We start from the raw sequence: 20,197 nt of genomic DNA, 5'->3' as shown, positions 1-20,197 counted from the left end.
CCAGGCGACGGGACCATCTGTGCCTAGGTAAGTGGTGTTCTTCTGCGACGACTGTCGCGGACGACGACGCCATGCGATTGAGGTAGCAGCAGTCTCACCTACGGGTGATGTCTTTCTGTGCCTTTCGTTAGTGCTGTTTGGTTTCGATGGAAGCATGAGCGACACACACTTGGCCTCCGTCGTCATGCACCCCACCATTTAATACATATGTACTCATTTGAGCTCCAAAACGTTGAAGTCATTCGGTCGTTGGTTGCCACTCAAAAAAAGGAATAAATACCGGCCTCCTAGCTTGAATGGCTGGGATGAAACTTTTTTTCGGCCATTTGTTTTACAACATTTTGCGTCGACCAATCCTGGCGTGTAACTGCCATGCCAACGCATACAAACCCAGCGACGCCCTGCAGAAGATGATACACCCGAACTTCGGCCACTCCACAATTTGAGTCGCCGACGGCAGCCAGCCTGTCTATCCGCCACCACCACCATGGTCGGAGCTAACGACGCAGAGAGTGCAATAGATTTGAGCTGTGACGAAGATTTGATGGTGTTGGCAATGCTCAACGATCACATCATCCCACAGCTCACGGTGGCCACCATGAAGGACATCCTCGCTGAGCTCCTGCAGAAGGAGTGCGACCACCGACCCGACGTCACCTACATCTGCACAGTGCAGCGCGACGGCATGGAAGCATCGTGGCGCGTGCGCATTGCTGAGTGGATGGTGGCCATCTCGACAGAGTTCGAGTTCGCAACAGTTACCACGGACCTTGCGCTCAACTACCTCGACCGACATCTTTCGCGAAGATCCGTATCGCAGCACAACCTGCAGCTCGTCGGACTTGTTGCGCTCTTGGTCGCGTCCAAGTTCCACGAGCCCGATGCGTTGCTTGTCGCGGAGGCGGCCAACTTGGCACATTTGGCTGGATTTACCCCCGACACTATTCGGAGTATGGAGACGTCCATGCTTGATGTCCTTGAGTGGAATCTCCACATTGTCGTCCCGATTCACTTTGTAGAGTGCTTCGTGGTCGAGTTATCGCCAGACGATTCGTCGCGCTTGGGCGAAGCGTGCCTCCCTTTCCTCGCCGCCAGTCGGATGTCGCACGAAATGCTAGCGTTCTTGCCATCCGAAATCGCGGTTGCTATTGTTACCTTGGCGTGTCAGGTCACGGGTCATCATGCATCTTGCGCCAGTGTTATTGCGTCGCTTACGCAGCTTGTGCCTGCAACGACTACAGCCAAGGTTGAGCGTTGTCTGCAGATTCTCGCCCAGTGCATCGATATGGCATCAACTACTCTGTCGTTGAAGCGAGACCGGTCGCCAAGTCCATTGGGCGTGGAAGGCCTCGTCCTTGGCGAGTGTGCCGACGACCACCAGTCCACGTTTTGTCCGTTGGTCAAGCGACCCAAGTGTCATCTGTAGAAGCGATAGTACCGAGTAGAAACCCTATGTATACGTGGCTGACATCAGGATGGATGGACGGCCACGTCAAAGTTTGTAAAAAGAAATAGATCCAACCGCACATGCGTGCTCGTCGTGTTGAATTACAGTCGCAACCACCGCAAGTGTGGAGAATTATTCCAAGCTCCTTGCACGACTGCTGCATACTTTCATCTGGCGTAGTCAAACTCCTTCCTTGAATCTCTCGGTTCTGAAAACCGTCTCAATCAGTTATCCACGAATATGGATGGATAGATATGGGGAAAGTAGGCTCGGTATCATGGAGCCCAGCTCGAGAAACTGCAAAGTACTGTATCCCTGTTGTGAACACGAACACAATGCGAGCTCGACGGGAGCGCCCCCTTCTACCTTGACCCTACAAAGCCGGCCACATAGCTAAACTTGGCGTCCCTCCGCCGCTGTGCACTGCTTCGGCGACGCGGCATTTATGATCTGCTACCGTACCGAGCATCTTGCCTTGGGCCATAACTTGACCAAGATGGCCTTTGGCGCCTGTGGCCTAGTCCTTAGTTAGAATGATACATTGTATCCGGATGATCACCCACTACAAGCATACTTGGTTTTTGTATGGGAAGATATCCGAATCCGGATACGTATTGATACCTAGATGGGTTTTGGATCCATCATTCTCCAGCCCCAACTCAACTCATGGCGGCATCCTTCGACAACAACAGTCTGCTCCAGGTGCTCGACATCACGATCAAGCACGTGAACATGCCGTCGACCAGAAGCGATGGAGGAGGTGTGGCGTCGGGCAACAACTCGCCTATTCGAGGACCTGCCTACGCTTTCGAGACGGACCCCATCACGCACAACATGCAACGCATGGCCCTTGGCGTCGACGTCAACGAGTGCTGCTTGCCGCCAGGATGGACAGCGCGGTTTTCCCCCACGAAACAACGTGTGTGTTTTATCCACGAAGCATCTGGCGCTATGCAGTTCACCCATCCCGGCATGTAAGATGGATGGCCCATCGCATCCAGCCCACATCGTGGTGTGAACAGCGCATGGACGTTTCGCGTAGCAATCTCCCGACATCTCTGGATTGACTTTGGCCATACAATCGAAGTTGGCGTCGAGTCTCCGAGATCGTTTGTAAAGTAGTTTTGCTTGTAAGTCTATTACTTGAATCCGTACGCATGGCAGTCGTACACCCGCTATAAAGTGTCCGTGCAAACGGCCTTTCCGTCGATTCAATTGCGCATTTGATAGCCCTACTTCGCGCGCCACTGCATCTTGGCCACGACAACTTTGCAGAACGCTACAGCATTCCAAGAGTCCTTCCAGTCTCCTGAGTCGCTGCCACCTTGCCCCTCAAAATGAAATCGCTGTTTCAAGTTTGGTCGGAACTTCCGCCACAAAGCTGGAGATTCTGTTGACTCGACTTTGTTGAGAAACGAATTGTTGCGTGAGCTGGCCATGCCAACCACCCTCCATGGTGAGAGCGACCGGTCTCTTCCCTCCAAGGCATCGTATTCTGGCATTCGTGTCGAAGCGCTCGAATCTCGCGACGCCTGGCTCCCAGCATCAGTTTTGTCGAGGAGCACTTCGAGTTGATGGATATTCGAAAACTTATCGCATTTCTCCAGAAATTTGGAAATATTTTTGAAACGACGTTGTGAAACCGATACCTGTAATAGTTTAAATCCACTCGTACTCTATACAGAATTAATTTAGAAAGGCTATTGAAAGCTACAGTATTATTCGTCATGCGAATTGCCAACTAACTGTGCACTTGGAGTGCGACCATGGTGCTCAATGCGCTCATGACGCTGAACTCGCCTCTGCAGCTCGTCTTCGACAACTACAGCCTTGTCCTGATGGAACTTGTCAGCTACTTCATCTTTCTCATGGCGTTCGTCCACGCGGCGGGGTCTCCTCGGCGAACTCAGCTCGTCCTCGGAGGTTTTGTTGCTTTTCACACGCTCTTGTTTGGCCTCGGGCAAATCGACCCGAACCTTGCGATTATGTGGCATGGACAAGCTCTGGTGCGTCTCGCCCATTTAATCCTCCACCGTGTCACGTCGTACCACTAGGTCATGCTGTTTTACGGTCATGTCCCTGTCTACGCTGTGCTCCTGTTTGCCTCGCTCTACTACGTGTACGCTCGTCCATGTCGCCGTCATCCACGCAAAACGTGCATGATGTAGGGCGTACATCGCGGCGCTGAGGCTAAACCTGCATTTCTCGTCGAGTGTTGCTGCTGTGGGTGTCCTCACGATGGCACTAGTGTTCCCTGCCGAGCTGCTAGGGTCGAAACTGTTGTGGTGGACTTGGCACGACACCGATCCAACTGTAGAAGACCGCTTTCTCAACGTTCCCTATTCGATTTTGGCCTCCCATGCTTACTCGGCCGCGTCGTTTCACCTGTGTCTGGAGTTCCTTCGCTCGTACGCTCCCTCGTCGTCTCATACGTCCCATGTTCACCTTTGGTCAGTCGGATGACGATAGGTTTCGAGTTCCAAGAGGCCAATGCGGTCACCGAATATGGCGTGATGGCAGGAGCGATATGTCTCGCGTTGCCAGTGTCCATGCTCGCGTACGGGCTAACCTTTCAACTGTTCATCGATCTACTCCATGTGTCGAGTCACGTACGTAGTCCTGCACCCAAGCGACCCTGTCCTGCACCTAACAAAACACATCACCGGTAGATTGTCTTGACTGGGTTGGTGGTGCTATCAACGCTATGGGTGTGGGCATCGGATCGCCGCGGCGGTGAGCACGTCCGCACAGCTCCATCGCGACCTATAGGCGAGTGTTGTAGGCGACAGTGAGAAGAACGTCGTGCTGTGGCAATACGATGGTGAATGGCACCACTCGTGGTACGACCACGCGCTTGTCCAGGCGAGCATGGTGTACTTGGGCTTAATGCCGCTGCTGCTGGTCGTGGTGAACCCATCCCACTTGGTCTCGCTCGGGTACCACCAATTGCTCGGGAACTGCAGCCACACGACAACGTACTCGACGCTATTTGGTACACCGCAGACGAAATTTACCTACTTGTGTGTCTTGCACTTTGACGAAGCGTTTTCGTTCTGCGGGGCTCCCCGGTCGCAGGTATGGCAGTTGGATTGTCCCCGTCGTCACCGCGATGATGTAGCTCCACGTCAACGATCCTTGGTACAAAATTTGCGGCGTCGAATACGCCTACAATGCTTTCCCCAACTATTTGATCGTATGTGCCGTCGCCACCGTGACGGTCGTCCTCGTACTCCGTGAGATCTTTTCACTCAATCGCCCGGCGTGGGTCCGCCGCCTCCCGAGCGCCATCGCCACAGAACATGTCAAGGTCGAGTCGTAGGCATCTCTGCTTGCTTATAGTCACCAGCCATTCCAGTTCGATGCACTCACGAGGCGTCATGAGCCGTTGTCCCCTTCCAAAGTCTTCTCCAAACACTGGTCACTGGTTTCATGGCAAAGGAGATGTGATATCTTGATACGAGAAATCGTCTTAGCAGTATGATGGGGAACTGAACGAGATATCGACAACTCACCACGGAACGCTCCATAACGTGAGAGCCGTCATGGGGAAGTGGGAGATGGTCCGTGGAGAGCCAAGTACGTATACTCAGCATCGATAACGTACATGGCTTCCCGTGTCAGACCATATCGACTCCAGCTCCAAATTTGAATCGCGCTGAGTACAAGGGGTGGCCCCACGAGGAGTTGAAACATCGCGGTGCGCGTGGCTGCGTTCGATTCGCCAACGTCGGCGGCAGCCAGTTGAAGCCATTGCGCTGCCAGAATCGGCAACAGCGAGTCCATGGGTTTGCAAAACACGGCATTGAGGCCCATGAACATTCCCGACAACGACGAGAACGCCCACGAGTTGGGCCTGGACGTCCTCGGATCCTTGGTGGCATCTCGTTTAATCTTGAGGCGCCTGTGGGCAAAAGAAAAATATTCCTCTCGGCAAACGGGGGGGATCTGACCAAAGATAGATCGATAGGGAAGTACCTCAACGACATTTCCTTGTGCATGTTGCTCATGGCGACAGTGAACCCGCCCGTGGGAACATCCGTCACGATGGTATTAACGGCGATGAACGCCAGGACGATCCATGACGGAAGCGACGCCCCACTGCTACCGCCGAGTACCAGCATAACGAAGGCCGCAGCCAGTTTTACTCGAAACGAAATCTTGTAAACCTATGAAATCGCCGCCAGGGCTGTCACCAAAATTCTAAATTGGAGCTACAACCACGAGGTCAGCAAGGGCCAAAGAGCATGCCAACAAACAGGAACAAATGAGGGCATAAAGAGGGATACGAAGCGGCGTCTTCAAGAACTGGAATTGACTGACGTAAACTGATGCAACCCACAACGTATTTGCAAACACGCAGGCAATATCGAACCACCGTACCTCGTATACTCCGAGGCGGTCGAGGGCGGAAAAAGCCGCGATTTTGATGAATTGCTTGGCGACGGGCAAGATGGAGACAAAGAGCGGCGCGATTGCTGGATCTGGCACGAACGTTGTGACGAAAAGCCGCAAGTAACTCCGATTGAAGTTAGCCTGCGTTTCCAAGCACATTTCCATGCCCAGCCACGCATGAAAGTTGGAGAGATGCCAGAACTCCCCGAGCACGGCCTTCAATGGCACCGCACCGCCGGCGGTGGGAATCGACGACGGCGCCGAACGAGACAAGGAGCGCCGGGGCGACGCCCGTTCAATCGCGTAGTAAAACACGGCAAAACAAACCCCCGAGACAAGAGTTAGCCCAGCGCAAAAGAACCGAAAGGCAGATTTGTGTGGAAACAACGTCTGGCCCAACGACGTCACCAACAAGGTCGTCGCCATTCCAAAGATGCTCTTCACACGTAACACCTAGGAATAACCTCGGATTGGAAGACTGACGACGCAAGAACGCTGGTGAGCCAACAAATGTGCAAATGGCACACGCGCCAATGCGGAAAGCACGGCGACATCGGAAGGCACATGCCAAAAAGACCGTCAATTTGGTGCATGAGCATAGCGATGAGGTGGAAAGGACAACAAAGGTAGGGAAATTCAGAGTTGTGCAATAGGCGTACGTGAATGCGTTGGGAGTCCGTGATGTCCATTTCCGTGAGCAGTGATCCCCCTGCGATGGCGCAAAACGAGTACCTAATGGAGTACAGCATGAGACTAGAAGTGCGACTTTCTTCGCATGGACGGTATCGTACATGGTGTCGTAGCAGGATAAACTGAAGACGAAGTGCACAGCGGGGTAGGATGGCCAAGGGTACCACGGTAGCAGAAAACAAAGACTCCATAGTAGACCGCCGCACTGGAGCAGCCACGCGCGGCCCTATGCGTGCATGGCACGACGGGAGGTGAAACTGTGACAAATCGAGAGCTGCTACCTTGGTAAGGGAAAGGGAGTCGAGGACGGCGGCGCCCACGATATCATTGAGCGTGTTGATCGCAGCGTAGATGGCGTGGCCTGTGGCGTAGGATGACAGCTCGAGCTTATACTCGGTCAAGAACGTTTCGACGTGGAACGTGTTGAACGTCGCCGTGAGCAATACACTTGCGCACGTTTCGGCGCAGAATGCAACGTACATCCACCGTGGCACGTCTACGTTTTGCGATGATCTCTTTTCCTTCTTGTCATCCTCGTCATCAACGGCACTCAGCACTTCTGCCACGGCGCGATGCTGGACGGATGCCGCACTTGTCATTCGATCGATCAGTTGTGAACATATTAATATTCCATGAATCAGGACATTTTGTTGGATTTTTTCATGCAATTGAATTTTGACTTTTTGGACACAAAAATCCATGTCGACAGCTTGGCATCGTGAATGCGCTTGGGTCCTCTGTGTGATGCTCGTGTTCCAAAGCACTCCAGCTTCGATTGCGCAGGTATCTGCTCGCATGTCGCATTGCTTTGTTTGCATATGCACTTGTAGCTATGCACTTGTGCACTTGTAGCTACGCAACGTGCACGCTTCGTGCATGATGTCTGGCCCTCGAACGACTTCGCTCACTTGCAAAGAACACACCGAAAAGACGGTGTCGACGTCCAAAACGAGAAGAGTTGCAACGCTTTGTTTGGTTTGCAAGGATTTTCGTCAATCAGGAAGTGTGTGTGTAGTGGCCACGACCGTGTCAGCAAGTGATGGCGGCTCGCTGGGTTTGCCAAAGAGGCATCCGATCATGGCAACCTTTGGTGTCACCACACGGCAAACAGTGTCCTCGACCTGTTTCGTGCCTGCAGCCCATCGCCGGGGTGGACAAGTTCCAATCAGTGCGCCATTTTCGTCTGGATCACCCCTTCAACACTCGCACCGTTGGGCCAACGATGGCGTGATGCGACTCGTGCATTCGGCGAGGGTCGTTTTGCGTCCACAATTCAATATACTTGATATTTGTATATGGATGGAATAAAATTATCTTGTCGATCCATATGACGTCACGTTTATGCTGAGATTTGTATGCTTGGAAATGCCGTGGTTTGATTGGTCCAATTCGGTCGCGGCGCTTGTGTGGCGTTCAGTCGTAGTCATTTCATTCTGGCAATCAACATGTTGGCGCGCGTGCTCAAGCAATCCTCTACTCCCTTCCGCGGCCTTGCGCGCCGTTCGATGGCGACTGTTGCTGATGAGATGACCGTTCGCGATGCGTTGAACACGGCCATGGATGAAGAACTTGCCCGCGACGAGTCTGTGTTCATCATGGGGGAAGAAGTCGCCAAGTACAATGGCGCGTACAAAGTCACCAAGGGGCTCTGGGAAAAGTACGGCGACAAGCGCGTTTGGGACACGCCGATCACGGAAGCCGGGTTCACTGGTCTGTGTGTTGGCGCTGCGTACCATGGCACGAAGCCGATCGTTGAATTCATGACGTTCAACTTCGCCATGCAAGCTATCGATCAAATCATCAACTCAGCTGCCAAGCAGTTCTACATGAGTAACGGTGACATCGCCGTGCCGATCGTGTTCCGCGGCTCGAACGGTGCCGCGTCTGCCGTCGCCGCCCAGCACTCGCAGTGCTTTGCCGCTTGGTACGGCTCGGTCCCTGGGTTGAAGGTCGTCGTCCCGTATGATTCCGAAGATGCCCGTGGTCTCTTGAAGGCCGCCGTGCGTGACCCCAACCCGGTTGTGGTCCTTGAGAATGAATTGATGTACGGCACGTCGTTCCCAGTCTCGAAGGCAGCGCAAGACAAGGACTTCCTCATCCCGATCGGCAAGGCCAAGATCATGAAGCCCGGCAAGGACGTCACCATTGTGACCTTCTCGCGTATGGTGGGCGTCTCTCTCGAAGCGGCGGCAGTGCTCGCTAAGGAAGGAATCGACGTTGAAGTGATCAACCTCCGTTCGATCCGTCCCTTGGACCGCGATACCATCATTGCGTCGGCCAAGAAGACATCGCGCGTTGTGTCTGTTGAAGAAGGGTGGGGCCAACACGGCATTGGCGCTGAAATCGCCGCCATCCTCATGGAAACCGACGCGTTCGACTACTTGGACGCCCCCATGGAGCGCGTGACCGGCTCGGACATCCCCATGCCGTACGCCGAGAACTTGGAGCGACTGGCCGTACCCCAAGTCGAAGACATCGTCGCAGCTGTCAAGCGAACGACGGCCCGAACTTTGTAATTAGAAACATGCCCGTGTTGAGGTATTTGTACAACATCTCGCGTTTCCAACGTGTAGAAAACGTTTAGAAAAGCAACTCCACACCCTACTCAACTTTCAAAGCATCACAAAAGGCACTGCAAACGCTGCGGTTCAGAGGATCGTGCTGCAGCCAGGAGGTTGTGTCCTTCCGATTGCAGGAACGTACACTATCGTTCTCTTCAAGAACAAATTGTACATTAAGAATACGCCACATCATCTCCCTCCAACCTGACTATTATACTTAGTTTGTTGTTACTCTACCTAATCTGTTCGATATGTTTACAAAACGTTTCAAACGTGTGATCCTCCGCATTCGGCGCGGTCAGAGCATCTTTTCCCGCCGAGCATGATTCCACAGGACGTATGCCGCCGTCGCTTCCGACTCTTCCAGCTCGTTTCGCTCATCCATGTACTTGTACTTGGTGTACATCGTCGACAGCAGGGATGATGTAGGCGGCGGCGACCCGTGAGGAGAGGCCATCGCGTTCAACGGCGGGAGTGTGATGGGGTTGTTCATGGTGTGCTGCTGGGGCATTGTAGGAGGCATCGACGAGTAAATTTTCCTTCGCTTCAGCGAGGGTTCAGCAGCGTCCATCGAGTGTGTCTGGACGATCAGGTGCATGAGACTTCCCAGCGACGTCATGTGGTTCGTCAATAGGTTTACTTGGTTCTTGAGCGTCGCCAATTCCGTCTTGACGTCATCAACGAGTTCAGTCATAAAGCCCTTCAATTCGTCGAGTTCCGATTTGTTCGAGTGCGGGGGCGACGACGACTGGGCGGAGGCAGCGGCAGCCGCCGCTGCTTGCGCTTGATTCGAATCTGCGTAGGTCTTTCGTCGAATACTTCCCATCTTGTCGGGATGGTCTCGCAAGAAGAGTGGGTGGCTGAATTCCCACCAACCCTGCGCCTCCAATACCGCGTCGGGATCGGTGGGCGAGTCCAGTCCCTTCGCTCGGAGCAGGATGTCCTCCTTCTTGACCTTGTGGAATCCGTAAAAGTTGAGCTGCCGGGCAAACGAGCTGAAGTTGTTGTGTTTGAAGTACCGAGGCAAGACCTCCGACGCAAACTCGTTGATGCGCTTGATGATGAACGACTCGCCCGTCGTGGACCACGTCGCGACCGTGTCCGCGCAGTTCTCGATCATGTCGTACGTCTTTTGGAGGAACACCGGCACATGATGCATCGTCACCACCCCCGTCAGGGTCTGTCCAGGCGGCGAAAACGAAGAATTTGGTCGGGAATTCGACAGAACCTTCGCCGGAACGTGCGCCGGCTCTGGCGCAGTGTAATGTTTGGGTTCAATTTGTGTCATTTGATTTGCTAAAATGTTCAATATTTGTCCAATCAAGACTCCTTCACGATCTCACTATCCTTTCATTGGTCTAAATTTGAAGCATTCCAACAAATCCACCGTGTGCAACTCGACCCTTTCACGCTCCAGACCATCCAGCCAATCAGATGGCGTTCGTTCAGATTCCACCAATCGAACGTCGGCACGATCCTTGTCAAATTGCGAATTTCCAAGCTTTAATGGAAGAGTTCGTGGGATGGAGGACATAGCGCACCTACCCACGACGACCGCGGAAGTGTCAAGCATGGCCAGCATCCGAGGCAGTCTTCCCTCGGACCGCACTTGCGTGGATGAACGTGTAGATTCGCTTTGATATGACGTCGTTCCCAGGTCCTGGACTTTGAATCGAGCTGTTGTCGTGGGCGACCATCCTGTCCTCACATGTCCAGTCGGGTCGAAATTGTTTCGAAAGTTTCGAACTTGCATCAAGGTGACTTGAATATACTTGGAAATTGTATGCCACAACTCTTCGACCTGCACTTGTTCCAGATTCCGGTCGAATCCGTCGGCTACCCATGCGTCCGAGTCAACGGGGGACGTGGCACAACGGGATCGACATGGTTGGTCCGCGAGAAGGACGCGGTGCTAGCGCTCCCAAGATCTCGCGAGTCTTGCTCGCAGTAGATCAAGAGCGAATTCAGGATTCGCGACCACACCAGTCGTAACAACTTTGACTCACGGCACCGACTGCGTGATTGCCTTGCGGTCGCGTAAATAGCTCGTGCGACCGACAATGCATGAACGGCTTGGGTGGAAGGCTAGCAAGCACATTGCTTTGGCCACTTGCATTGTATCCTGGGCATTCTTCTATCGGCAAACATTGGTCCTTAGCGAAGCCATTGAGTGATGTGACACAGTGTAAGCGTGCGCGAGCCACCATGGACTTGGTTGAAAGCATGCACATGACGACAAAGCGAATGGAAGGCACAAGAACGCGTCCTGACAACAACACGCAGCCGCAGGCGGCGGATGGGAAGAGTCAACTTGGAGTCAAAACGTTCCAGCAAATCGTACCAGGACTACCATGGCCTTGCAGCACTGCCCAGTGTCTCGGCACAGTTCGCAGCGGTCAGATATCATTCCAATTGCGTCAACTGCCGCGGTATTCGGTAACGGAGGAGCAATGAATGTGTCATTGCCCACCGGCATGACATGGTTCGAGGAATCAAGCGGTGCGTTGGCCACGGTGTCGATGGTGCTCCGGTGGCACAATGACGATTCACTCTTCACTCTTCTTTTGAAGGAATGCTTTGGGACCTCCGCTGAGAGGACTCTTGCGCATGCGCCGAGAACAACAAACACCACCGCGGTCGAGTGCTGCATTCGGCATGACCCGATGGTCAATTTGGCGGCGCTTACGTCGAGTGTGTCACCTCCACCCAGCTCTTCCCTCCATAGTATAGTGCTTTTCCACGTCGTAGATGAGGTCGCAGCTGTGTTTTGAAACAGATTTGGTTGGCAGTGTAGTATTGCTAATGGACCTTGCCTGCTCAAGGCACGTGCAGGGTGAGGCCGGTTGGCAAAGGACGTTGGAGTCGTCCAGTCGGTTCCAAACACGCCGGGAAGTCTCAGTCAAGGCTAGGTGTTCAGGCAGTGGGCTCGGCATCAAGCATGTGGATGAAACACAACAGCGATTGCACCAGGTGCACCGGTGTTGGTCGCCCCCGTTTCACCCTGAGGTTATTCGTGGACAGGGGTTGTGCTGCAACGCACCAGAATGAGATCACGGGCACGTGTGACGGCGTTCTCACTGCTTCATTTGATGCTCATCTGCCCCGTGGATACGAACCGCGGCAACCGGTGTGTACAAACGTGGGGTGCTCGAAAGGCTCTTTTCTGCGCCGCACTCCACACACATGCCTACACCTCGTGGCCGTTTCCAGTGTAACTGCTAGTCTGTAACGGTTCATGACGGTGGTTTCGTGGAGCGTGCAAGGATTCAACATGGCTCTGTACAAGAGCTTGGAGAGCGATGTGACGTCGTTCTTCGTGGCTCAGGGATCTCTCATCGAGTCGCTAGTGCACAGTTTGTGCTTGCGTGTGACAGCGATCGAGACCGACGCTTCCAAGCACGTGGGGGCTATTGGTCCGGACTTGAGTCATGTCGCAGCCATGATCGCGACATCGACACAGCAATGCTTGGCTTACGTCGACGAGAAGATCGACGCCGTCAACTACAAACTGCTAGGTCTGGACGCTGAGTTCGACCGCATCGTACGTACGCCGTGGATGCAGCCTCGTGCTTACTTGGCCGCGCCGCAGAATCGATCGTTGGAGTCCATCTTTCAATCGCTCGGCCAGGTGAAGCACCGTCAACAGGAGAGTCAAGTATGTGTCGGGCTGTGCTTGACGTGGCTCATACGCGCGTAGTGCCAGCACGAAGCTGCAGTGGATAATTTGGTGGGTCCACTGTTCGCCACGCGGCTCGTCATCGCATCGAACTAGACGCGCCAATGCCGAGACATCCACGAGCATATCAACGCTGTTCAAGCGACGGTGCCGAACATGGCGGAGTGGGAAATTGCATGGCGAGATCGAGTGCTTTGCGGATTGAGCCCACTTGAGCTCATGGGGCTGTCAAACGACCTGACAGCACTTAGCCACCTCTCGGATTGCCGTGATTTGGCGCTTGACACCCGACATGCAATTCAAAAAATCTTGAATGCTAGACCTGGTGAAGCTGAGCCGCCCCTGGCGGCAATGATTGACTTGGAACGAGGCCTGGTCGCACTTGTGGCGCATGTTCAGTCTACGGCATTGAATCCCGAGGTAAAAGAGATCGCGTTCCACTTGGGGTCGATTCATTGCTCTCGGTGGACAAGGAGGCGGCCGGCCTTGCAGAGCTCGCATGTGCGATGACAGAATTGCCGGCAAAGTCCAAACGGGTGCAGTGGGGGATATGGTCGTCTATGCATAGCACAGGCCTCCAGGCCAGGCAGGTGCGCAATCGACGTCGTCTGCGCCATGTTCAAACGGCGTTGTTTCGATCAGTAGATGGTCGCAGACTCGATGGCGGCGTTGGATTTGAAGCATGAAGTCCTTCGATGCCAATTCGAGGTGCGTGAGTGTGGAATTCTGTAGGCACATTCTGTCAATCTGCTTTCCAGCACGTGCAAACGGAATTGGAACGGCATGCCCAGCTCGAGCATCAATTGGAAATGCAGCTGGCGATGTGTCCGCGACAAGACGACATGCTGGCCCAACTCAACCACCTCCAAGCCAAGGTATTTGTCCTCGTCGTCTAAGGATAGGTCGCCTAGCTACAATGGATTTGCAGCTTCAAACGACTTGTCGAATCACGCAGCGCTGGCATCCATCGACGAAATGCGGGCGACATTGCAACGCCTGCCCAACTCGGACGTCATCCAAACGATTGTGCGAACGCTGGACACGAAAGCCGACAAGGTCGACATGCGAAAACTTGAGCAAAACCAACACATGGACGACAGCTTCCAATTTGGACTAACTAAAGTGCCGTTGAAGTGCCTCTCGTGCGACCAGTACCTGCCCAAGCATCATCCAACCAACATGCCGAACAATGCAACTGAGCCTACCGGCCAACTCTTTTCGAAGCCACCCCTCGTGTCGCCGCGCCAAATTCTAAGGCCCCTCGACCCGACCAAGCGAAGCATCCAGTCTCGCCCGAAAAGCCCCCACTTGCACGGGGCGCCCAAGCCACCGACTGTGCATTTTGTTCAGGATATTGCTACAAAGCTAACGGGTGCTTTCGACCTAAGAGACCGCGAAAAACCGCTCACCAAACACCAAACCCAGCATCAATCCCAACCGCTTCTTGGTCCAACAATTGCTCATAACAGCACGATGCCCCGCCCTGTGACGTTGGAGTTTCAGATCCCGACCGTGCCTCCAAGTTCATTCGAACCGGCAAGTCCATGATGTTTGTTTCCCAGCTAACTGGGGCTCGTGCTATGTAGCCTCAATCGGACCTGAAGAAGTATTCGTTTTACACGGCCTCCGATCCATATATTGCCCAAAATCAATCAAATCTGCAGTGAATCGAGAAGACTAGCTTTTGGCGAACGCTGGTTACACGCCGCCTTCGTAGTTCTGAAATCAGACGCGTATAATGCGACGCATGTTTGATGTTGCTATTAAGCTCCCAGGTCGCTTCATGCTCGGGTAATCCATGCCATTTAACTAAGTACACCGTCTTGCTGCGATTGAATTGACATTTCTTCAATACAGCGTCAACGATAAACGCCTAGATAACTGAAGTGGCTTTAGGAATAGATCGACCTTCAAAACACTTGGGGTTTTGAACATAGTCTTTTAAAACGATCCACGTTGAATACGTCGTTAAGTCGGTTCATGCTGTTTGGCAACTTCTATCGCATGGCATTGAAGTTTACCACCTCAACGTTCTTGAAGGGCCATATGAATCTATAAACTTTGACTTCTCTTGCAAAGACCGTCAATGCCCAAGCGTTGCATTGCCGTCTTGGCTTCCAAGGGAGCAATGATGAAGTATTAATATGAGATATTCTCTATAATGCCTTCAATAGGCTTGAATTCACCATCATGCAATAACCTGACTTCCTCTTGGGAATATTGCGAATGCATGCAGTGTCAGGGATTTTATCATGCAGCCCGAATGAAGACGAGTTCTCGTATAAGAAGCCCTACGGCCTTCATTTGAATGAACCTTTGGCACAGAATAAGCAACCATACACGCGAACCATGCAATTCGTGGTGGTGTCATAAAAAGTGACTTCCGCCACTGTAGTGCTACACAGGTTTGATGCTGCTATCAAGCTCCTAGGTCGCTTCATGCTGGGCCCAAATACGTGCCATTGAAATAAGTTCTCCGTCTTGCGGTTGAATTGACGATTCTTCAACAGTAACGATAAACAACTCGTTTTTGTCATCGTCCAGACTGACTGGAGTGGCAATAGGAATAGGACGACCTTCAAAACACTTGGGTTTTTGAACATGGTCTTAAATCGATCCACGTTGAATACGTCGCTAAGTCGGTTCATATTGTTTGGCAACTTCAACCGCATGGCATTGGAGTTTACCACTTCAACGATCTTGAAGGGCCATATGATCTACAAGCTTCGACTTGTCGCTTCTGTCTTTCAACTGCTCGTGCTTCAATGGTATGTTGCGCGTAGCCAACATGACAAAATCGCCTTCTTTGTACTCGATTGACGATCGTTTCTTGTTATAATAGTTCTTTTGTCGCGCTTGCGTTTGTCGAGGTTGTTAATCGCCATCATGATCATTCTTTTCGTCGTTCCGAAATTCGTCGTGCATTCAATCAAAATTTCACAGTCGTTCATAACTGGGTTACGCAAGTTTCTTCCTGATTTCCGCTTCAAAAGGTGCTAAGCCCATCGACAATTGCACTAATCCTTGGTGTGCATATTCAATTTTGCCGAGATGTTCTGACCAGTCACTTCCTAAGTAGGAGACTTGACATCTTAAGGCATCTTCGAGAGGTCGGTTTTGTCGTTCTGTGGCTCTGTCACTTTGAGCCCGTCCTACCGTGGTCATGCAATGTTTCACCTCCATGACCTTCATGAGTTCTATCCAAAACGAACTCGTAAACTTGGGATCTCGATCGCTGATATCACGGCTCGAAGTCCATGATGTCGTACAATCTTGTCGAAAACTCCTTTGCCGCTTGAGGCGCATCGACGTTTGAACTTGTGGCACAGAACTTTGGGCGTTTTGACGTCTTGTCTATACAAGTCATGATCGCGTCTTTGCCCTTCGACACCGGTAAACTAGTGATCCAGTCGATTGAAACTGTATGCCAACATTCTTCAGGAGATTTGATGGGGGTTATCTTTCCATTTGCCGTAGCGCTACTTATCTTGTAACTCGCGCATGTTTCGCAAGTCGCAACATGAGTCTGACGTCATCTTCTTGTCCTTTCCAATAATACGATTGCGCAATGTGCTATTGCATTCTTCTCACGCCTGGGTGTGCCGCCGTATGGTGACTTTGCAAAATGAACTCGCCTTTCAAGTAGTAGTCGTTTGACCCACACAACTTCTACACTTGGTGCTTCGTCTTCAGGAAGTATAGACCATCTTTCTTCAAGTACTTGTTGCTGTCTTCGAACTCTTTCGTCTTTACATAGACTTTAACGAAATGTTTCTTCATGTTCACGTCCATCGTATCGGTACTAGACGAAAGCTCTTCCGTGTGGTTGATGACGAGTCTTTGTGACGCTTCGACTTCAAACTTGTCATCGCTCTCCTTCCCCTGAGGAGGCAAGTCCATCATCAAACTCTATGTGTGAAGGTTCGAGCCCTTGATACCGCCCACACGTTCGTTGTATCGATGAATGATAACAATCGAACATATTCCGTTACATTCATGAACTGCTGCATCGTTGACTTGAATGCTGCCTCCCGGTGATCGTGACACTCACCCGCCACCACGTTCACCCTACCCGGTCGATGAAGTAATGTAAAGTCGAAAGCACCAAAGAAGTTCAAAGATTGTGTTAACTTGGCCGAAAGTACTGGAGTCTTCAAAAACCATTGGCATGTCGAATTGTCCGTAAAGACATCGAAGTGAGACCCATAGACGTAAGGTCTCCATTTAGCAAGTGCAAGCTTGATGGCATAGAGCTCTTTCTCGTCTGATGACCAATTTATTTCTGTGTCGGAAAATTTCTTCGACAGGAATGCAACAGGTCGATCGTTGCCATCATCATCCCTTTGAGAAAGCACAGCTCCACAACAGTAACCAGAGGCGTCCGTCGTCGCCATGTATGGACAATCACAGTCAGGATGTTGCAAAACAGGAGCTTGTTGCAACGCAGCCTTGACTACTAGGAATGCTTTGATGTGTTGTTCCGTCCATTTCCATGGTGCTTTGCTCTTCGTAAGCTCGCTGATAGGCAACACGAGCTTGGCATAGTTTGCTATGAACTTGAGGTAACAACCTGCCATACCGAGGAAACTCATGAGTTCTTTGCGGTGTCTAGGGCTGCCCGCTGCTCGATCGTTCGGATTTTATTTGCATCAACTTGCAAACCTTCACTCGAAATCGTATTACCGAGGAAATATACCTTGCCGTCCGCAAATGCACACTTCTCGAGTCGAGCGAACACTGCTCTTTGCGCAAGATATCCAACACAGTTCGTAGTGTTCGACATGGTCCACCATCGTCGTTGAGTGGATGCATATGTCGTCCAAGTACACCATGACGAAGGAATACTTGTCGAACAAAGATCGCAAAAGGCGCGACCATATTCTCGGCATTCCCGCCATTCCCATTGGGGCAGCACTGCTAGATCTCCTTGTGTGTAAGGGACAAAGTATACTTGCGCGCCTGCGGCTCAACCAGAATTTGATTGTATCCTGACACAAGATCACTCTTCGTGTACTCCTTGCATCCGTACATCTTGTTGAACAAGTCCTCTTTGTTCGGAAGAGGAATCTTGGGGATTTCAGACTGTGAGTTGTATGTCGGTAGTCGAGCACCCATCGAATTGGAGTGTTTGCAGTCGCCGTTTTTAACCACACTTGACAAGAAAACATCCTTCCGTTCTCGTCCTTCTTTGGAACTCCAAAGATGTTCGCCACCCAGTCGCTTGTCGACTATTCAACCCATTTCTTGTCATTATGCTTTTTGACAAACTTGTCTATACACTATTGTTCCACTTTAGCAACTCGAAATGGTGCACGATTCTGCGGCTTGGCGTCCGGCTTCAACTTGAGGTCAAACTGAACTGCACGCTCGGGAGGCAATCCGTCGGGACATTCTTTCGGAAATACATCCTTGTATTCATCCAGTACACTTTGGATCCCTACTGGAACATGAGCTTGCTTTGCTTCCACATGGACGCCGTCGACATTGCACCGACGTGACAAAGGGAGGTGTATGCCATCAGAAGCTTCCTTTGCTTCATTCGGCTCCTAGGACTAAATTGAGTGTTCGTGGTGGACTGGTATTTCTTTGCCCGACAGAGCTCCCATGCAGTCCATTTGTCATCGCTACTGCCAGACTCGGAGGCACAGTATAATGTGCTCAGGCACCCAGGACTCGTAACCACGTGCGTCGTCCAACCTGAACGGACTCATGTCCATTCGACTGGGAATAGCGCCTTCTTCTTGCTCGACATCAAGACGTGGAATTTGTTCGTTGTGCGCCCAGAGGACGACCTCCATTGCCTTCGTGTAGCCCCTGCCCCTTCTTGTCAACTTGACGATAGATCTCGGTTTAATTCCTAGGTCTCGGAACCAAATTCCGACTGACAAATCGCTGTGCCAACTCTGATTTTGACTGGGCATTCCGTCGCTGGTATGAACCAGTTCTTAATGGAGATATGACGAGTTGGCAGGAGACGGTGAAGCTGGATAAACTCGACAGTTCCGGTTATAGCAAGCCGAACGACGGGTGTCGTTGAGAACGTCGTTCCAATTGCTGGTGCATATGGACCCGGCCGTGGCTGAAGTGGTTGGCCGACAAGGGATTGCTTTCATGTTGGCGACAAATGGGGCATGGCAGCCGCCATTTACACAGCCACGGGATTGTCCATCCATGGTCTGTGCGTGGTAGAGCCTCACGAGTTGGAATGTGATTTATGGCACGCTCCTCAATCGGTAAGGCGTAGTTTACGAGAGAATATTTGCGGTTTGCTCGTAATGAAAACGCTTCATCTAGCTCTGCGATAGTGCTCATGTAACGAAGTCAAGAATGAAAATAACTTGGATTGTCGACTTGATCTGTAGGGATTGTAGTACGAAGAATATCCGTTGAGAACACCGTTAGCGAAGCCACGTAAGGAAGGACCGTTAGAGCAGGATATCACGGCAATCAATGCACTTATAAATTTCGTCTGTGCCTAACACACTACAGTTGGTAGCACGTCTTGGTTCACTCAAGGACTCCACATTTCTTGACGGTAGTGAGGGTACTCTATCTGGTTCAAGCAAAGGTTCAACGCGACCTTTCATAGCGACCAGTGTTGAGGTTGTTATTGCCAAGTGCACCGGACCCACGCATGGACAAGAAGACAGCGTGGAACCAGAAGGATTTCAAGAAGGCGGAGCAAGCGGCGGCGGTGGAAAGCAAGGTTGTCTCAAGGGACAAAAAGACTAAAGCGTAAAAAGGCGGTCTACAGACGAAAGTGTCGTTTAATTCAATCCACTATTTGGGCCAATCGGACATCGAAAACTTGGATTCGATTCGAGAAAGCGTGATTGAGAAGCTCCAAGCAGTGCGACGCGTGATCGAGCGGTTCAGACGCGATTTGGAGCAAACGAACGTCAAGTCCAACAGTCATCGGATTAAGTACGTTTTGGGCGATCTTTACAAGATTCAAGCAAGTTTGAGTTTGGCATCCGGATACGTGACTGAGAACATCGACAACATATTGGTGGTCAAGCCGAAGAGCGAAGAGAAGAAGATCGAAGAGACGCCAGCGGAATACCTTGCTAATTTGTAAAATCGAACATTTTTTGCAAAACAAAAATTAAGGAAGAAATGACTACCATGGAAGAAGTACTTGCAAGAATGATGGCTGGGATGGAACACCAACGACAAATGATATATCAATTATAGGAGTCTCAAGCCCGAGCGCATGCACAAATGCTCCAAGCGCAACAAGATCAACACGAACAAGAAGCACAGTATCAGCACGCGATGCAAGAAGCAATCTTGCAACAAGCGGTCAATGCAGCGCTCAGTAGCAGAAAGTAGATGGACACCTGGGTTTGTGATAACATGAATTGCCTTCATTCATTTTGAATTGTGTTGTTGGATTGCTGTACAAACTCGAACTCAAAATTATTGTCCTCA

At 51.6% G+C, this 20,197-nt stretch overlaps 9 protein-coding genes across 13 annotated transcripts; 7 read left to right on the top strand and 2 right to left on the bottom strand.

Moving 5' to 3' along the window:
* Nucleotides 1-446: 446 nt before the first annotated feature.
* H310_12230 (hypothetical protein) lies at nt 447-1,534 on the top strand. The gene has a single exon (XM_008879223.1). It carries the CDS (start codon nt 488-490, stop codon nt 1,424-1,426), a length of 939 nt encoding a protein of 312 aa, XP_008877445.1. The 5' UTR covers nt 447-487; the 3' UTR covers nt 1,427-1,534.
* A 551-nt stretch (nt 1,535-2,085) lies between these two features.
* H310_12229 (hypothetical protein) lies at nt 2,086-2,777 on the top strand. The gene has a single exon (XM_008879222.1). The coding sequence runs from the start codon at nt 2,114-2,116 to the stop codon at nt 2,423-2,425; it is 312 nt and encodes a 103-aa protein (XP_008877444.1). The 5' UTR covers nt 2,086-2,113; the 3' UTR covers nt 2,426-2,777.
* Nucleotides 2,778-3,175: 398 nt separating this feature from the next.
* On the top strand, nt 3,176-4,952 carry H310_12228. 2 transcript variants are annotated; one of them, XM_008879221.1, is made up of 7 exons: nt 3,176-3,453; nt 3,502-3,566; nt 3,616-3,855; nt 3,903-4,056; nt 4,117-4,180; nt 4,230-4,522; nt 4,566-4,952. In XM_008879221.1, exons 1-7 carry the CDS (start codon nt 3,214-3,216, stop codon nt 4,764-4,766), a joined length of 1,257 nt encoding a protein of 418 aa, XP_008877443.1. In that variant the 5' UTR covers nt 3,176-3,213; the 3' UTR covers nt 4,767-4,952. The 2 variants fall into 2 exon arrangements, with proteins under 2 accessions (XP_008877443.1, XP_008877442.1); XM_008879220.1 differs by having other exon boundaries at nt 3,502-3,855.
* On the bottom strand, nt 4,790-7,131 carry H310_12227 (hypothetical protein). Of its 3 annotated transcripts, none has more exons than XM_008879219.1 (6): nt 6,811-7,131; nt 6,631-6,755; nt 6,499-6,571; nt 5,828-6,292; nt 5,423-5,613; nt 4,790-5,348 (listed from the first exon to the last, which is right to left on the bottom strand). In XM_008879219.1, the coding sequence occupies exons 1-6, from the start codon at nt 7,126-7,128 to the stop codon at nt 4,988-4,990; spliced, it is 1,533 nt and encodes a 510-aa protein (XP_008877441.1). In that variant the 5' UTR covers nt 7,129-7,131; the 3' UTR covers nt 4,790-4,987. The 3 variants fall into 3 exon arrangements, with proteins under 3 accessions (XP_008877441.1, XP_008877439.1, XP_008877440.1); XM_008879217.1 differs by having other exon boundaries at nt 5,837-6,292; XM_008879218.1 differs by having other exon boundaries at nt 4,790-5,613.
* Nucleotides 7,132-7,955: 824 nt separating this feature from the next.
* On the top strand, nt 7,956-9,146 carry H310_12226 (hypothetical protein). Its single transcript, XM_008879216.1, has one exon. The coding sequence runs from the start codon at nt 7,975-7,977 to the stop codon at nt 9,043-9,045; it is 1,071 nt and encodes a 356-aa protein (XP_008877438.1). The 5' UTR covers nt 7,956-7,974; the 3' UTR covers nt 9,046-9,146.
* A 112-nt stretch (nt 9,147-9,258) lies between these two features.
* On the bottom strand, nt 9,259-10,292 carry H310_12225 (hypothetical protein). The gene has a single exon (XM_008879215.1). The coding sequence runs from the start codon at nt 10,247-10,249 to the stop codon at nt 9,389-9,391; it is 861 nt and encodes a 286-aa protein (XP_008877437.1). The 5' UTR covers nt 10,250-10,292; the 3' UTR covers nt 9,259-9,388.
* Nucleotides 10,293-10,877: 585 nt separating this feature from the next.
* Nucleotides 10,878-11,617, top strand: H310_12224 (hypothetical protein). The gene has a single exon (XM_008879214.1). It carries the CDS (start codon nt 11,155-11,157, stop codon nt 11,542-11,544), a length of 390 nt encoding a protein of 129 aa, XP_008877436.1. The 5' UTR covers nt 10,878-11,154; the 3' UTR covers nt 11,545-11,617.
* Nucleotides 11,618-12,342: 725 nt separating this feature from the next.
* Nucleotides 12,343-14,564, top strand: H310_12223. Of its 2 annotated transcripts, XM_008879213.1 has the most exons (9): nt 12,343-12,631; nt 12,680-12,745; nt 12,788-12,817; nt 12,863-13,186; nt 13,240-13,356; nt 13,412-13,474; nt 13,525-13,641; nt 13,695-14,302; nt 14,353-14,564. In XM_008879213.1, the coding sequence occupies exons 1-8, from the start codon at nt 12,362-12,364 to the stop codon at nt 13,881-13,883; spliced, it is 1,176 nt and encodes a 391-aa protein (XP_008877435.1). In that variant the 5' UTR covers nt 12,343-12,361; the 3' UTR covers nt 13,884-14,302; nt 14,353-14,564. The 2 variants fall into 2 exon arrangements, with proteins under 2 accessions (XP_008877435.1, XP_008877434.1); XM_008879212.1 differs by having other exon boundaries at nt 13,525-14,302.
* A 4,836-nt stretch (nt 14,565-19,400) lies between these two features.
* Nucleotides 19,401-19,844, top strand: H310_12222 (hypothetical protein; the record flags this gene model as incomplete). Its single annotated transcript, XM_008879211.1, has 2 exons — nt 19,401-19,472; nt 19,521-19,844. 2 exons carry the CDS (start codon nt 19,401-19,403, stop codon nt 19,842-19,844), a joined length of 396 nt encoding a protein of 131 aa, XP_008877433.1.
* Between the last annotated feature and the right edge of the window lie 353 nt (nt 19,845-20,197).

Source organism: Aphanomyces invadans, assembly GCF_000520115.1.
Source record: "Aphanomyces invadans strain NJM9701 unplaced genomic scaffold supercont1.37, whole genome shotgun sequence".
NCBI classification, from domain to species: Eukaryota; Oomycota; class Saprolegniomycetes; order Saprolegniales; family Verrucalvaceae; genus Aphanomyces; species Aphanomyces invadans.
Note: the sequence above shows the minus strand (reverse complement) of the source record. Positions and strands in the feature narration are given on the sequence as shown.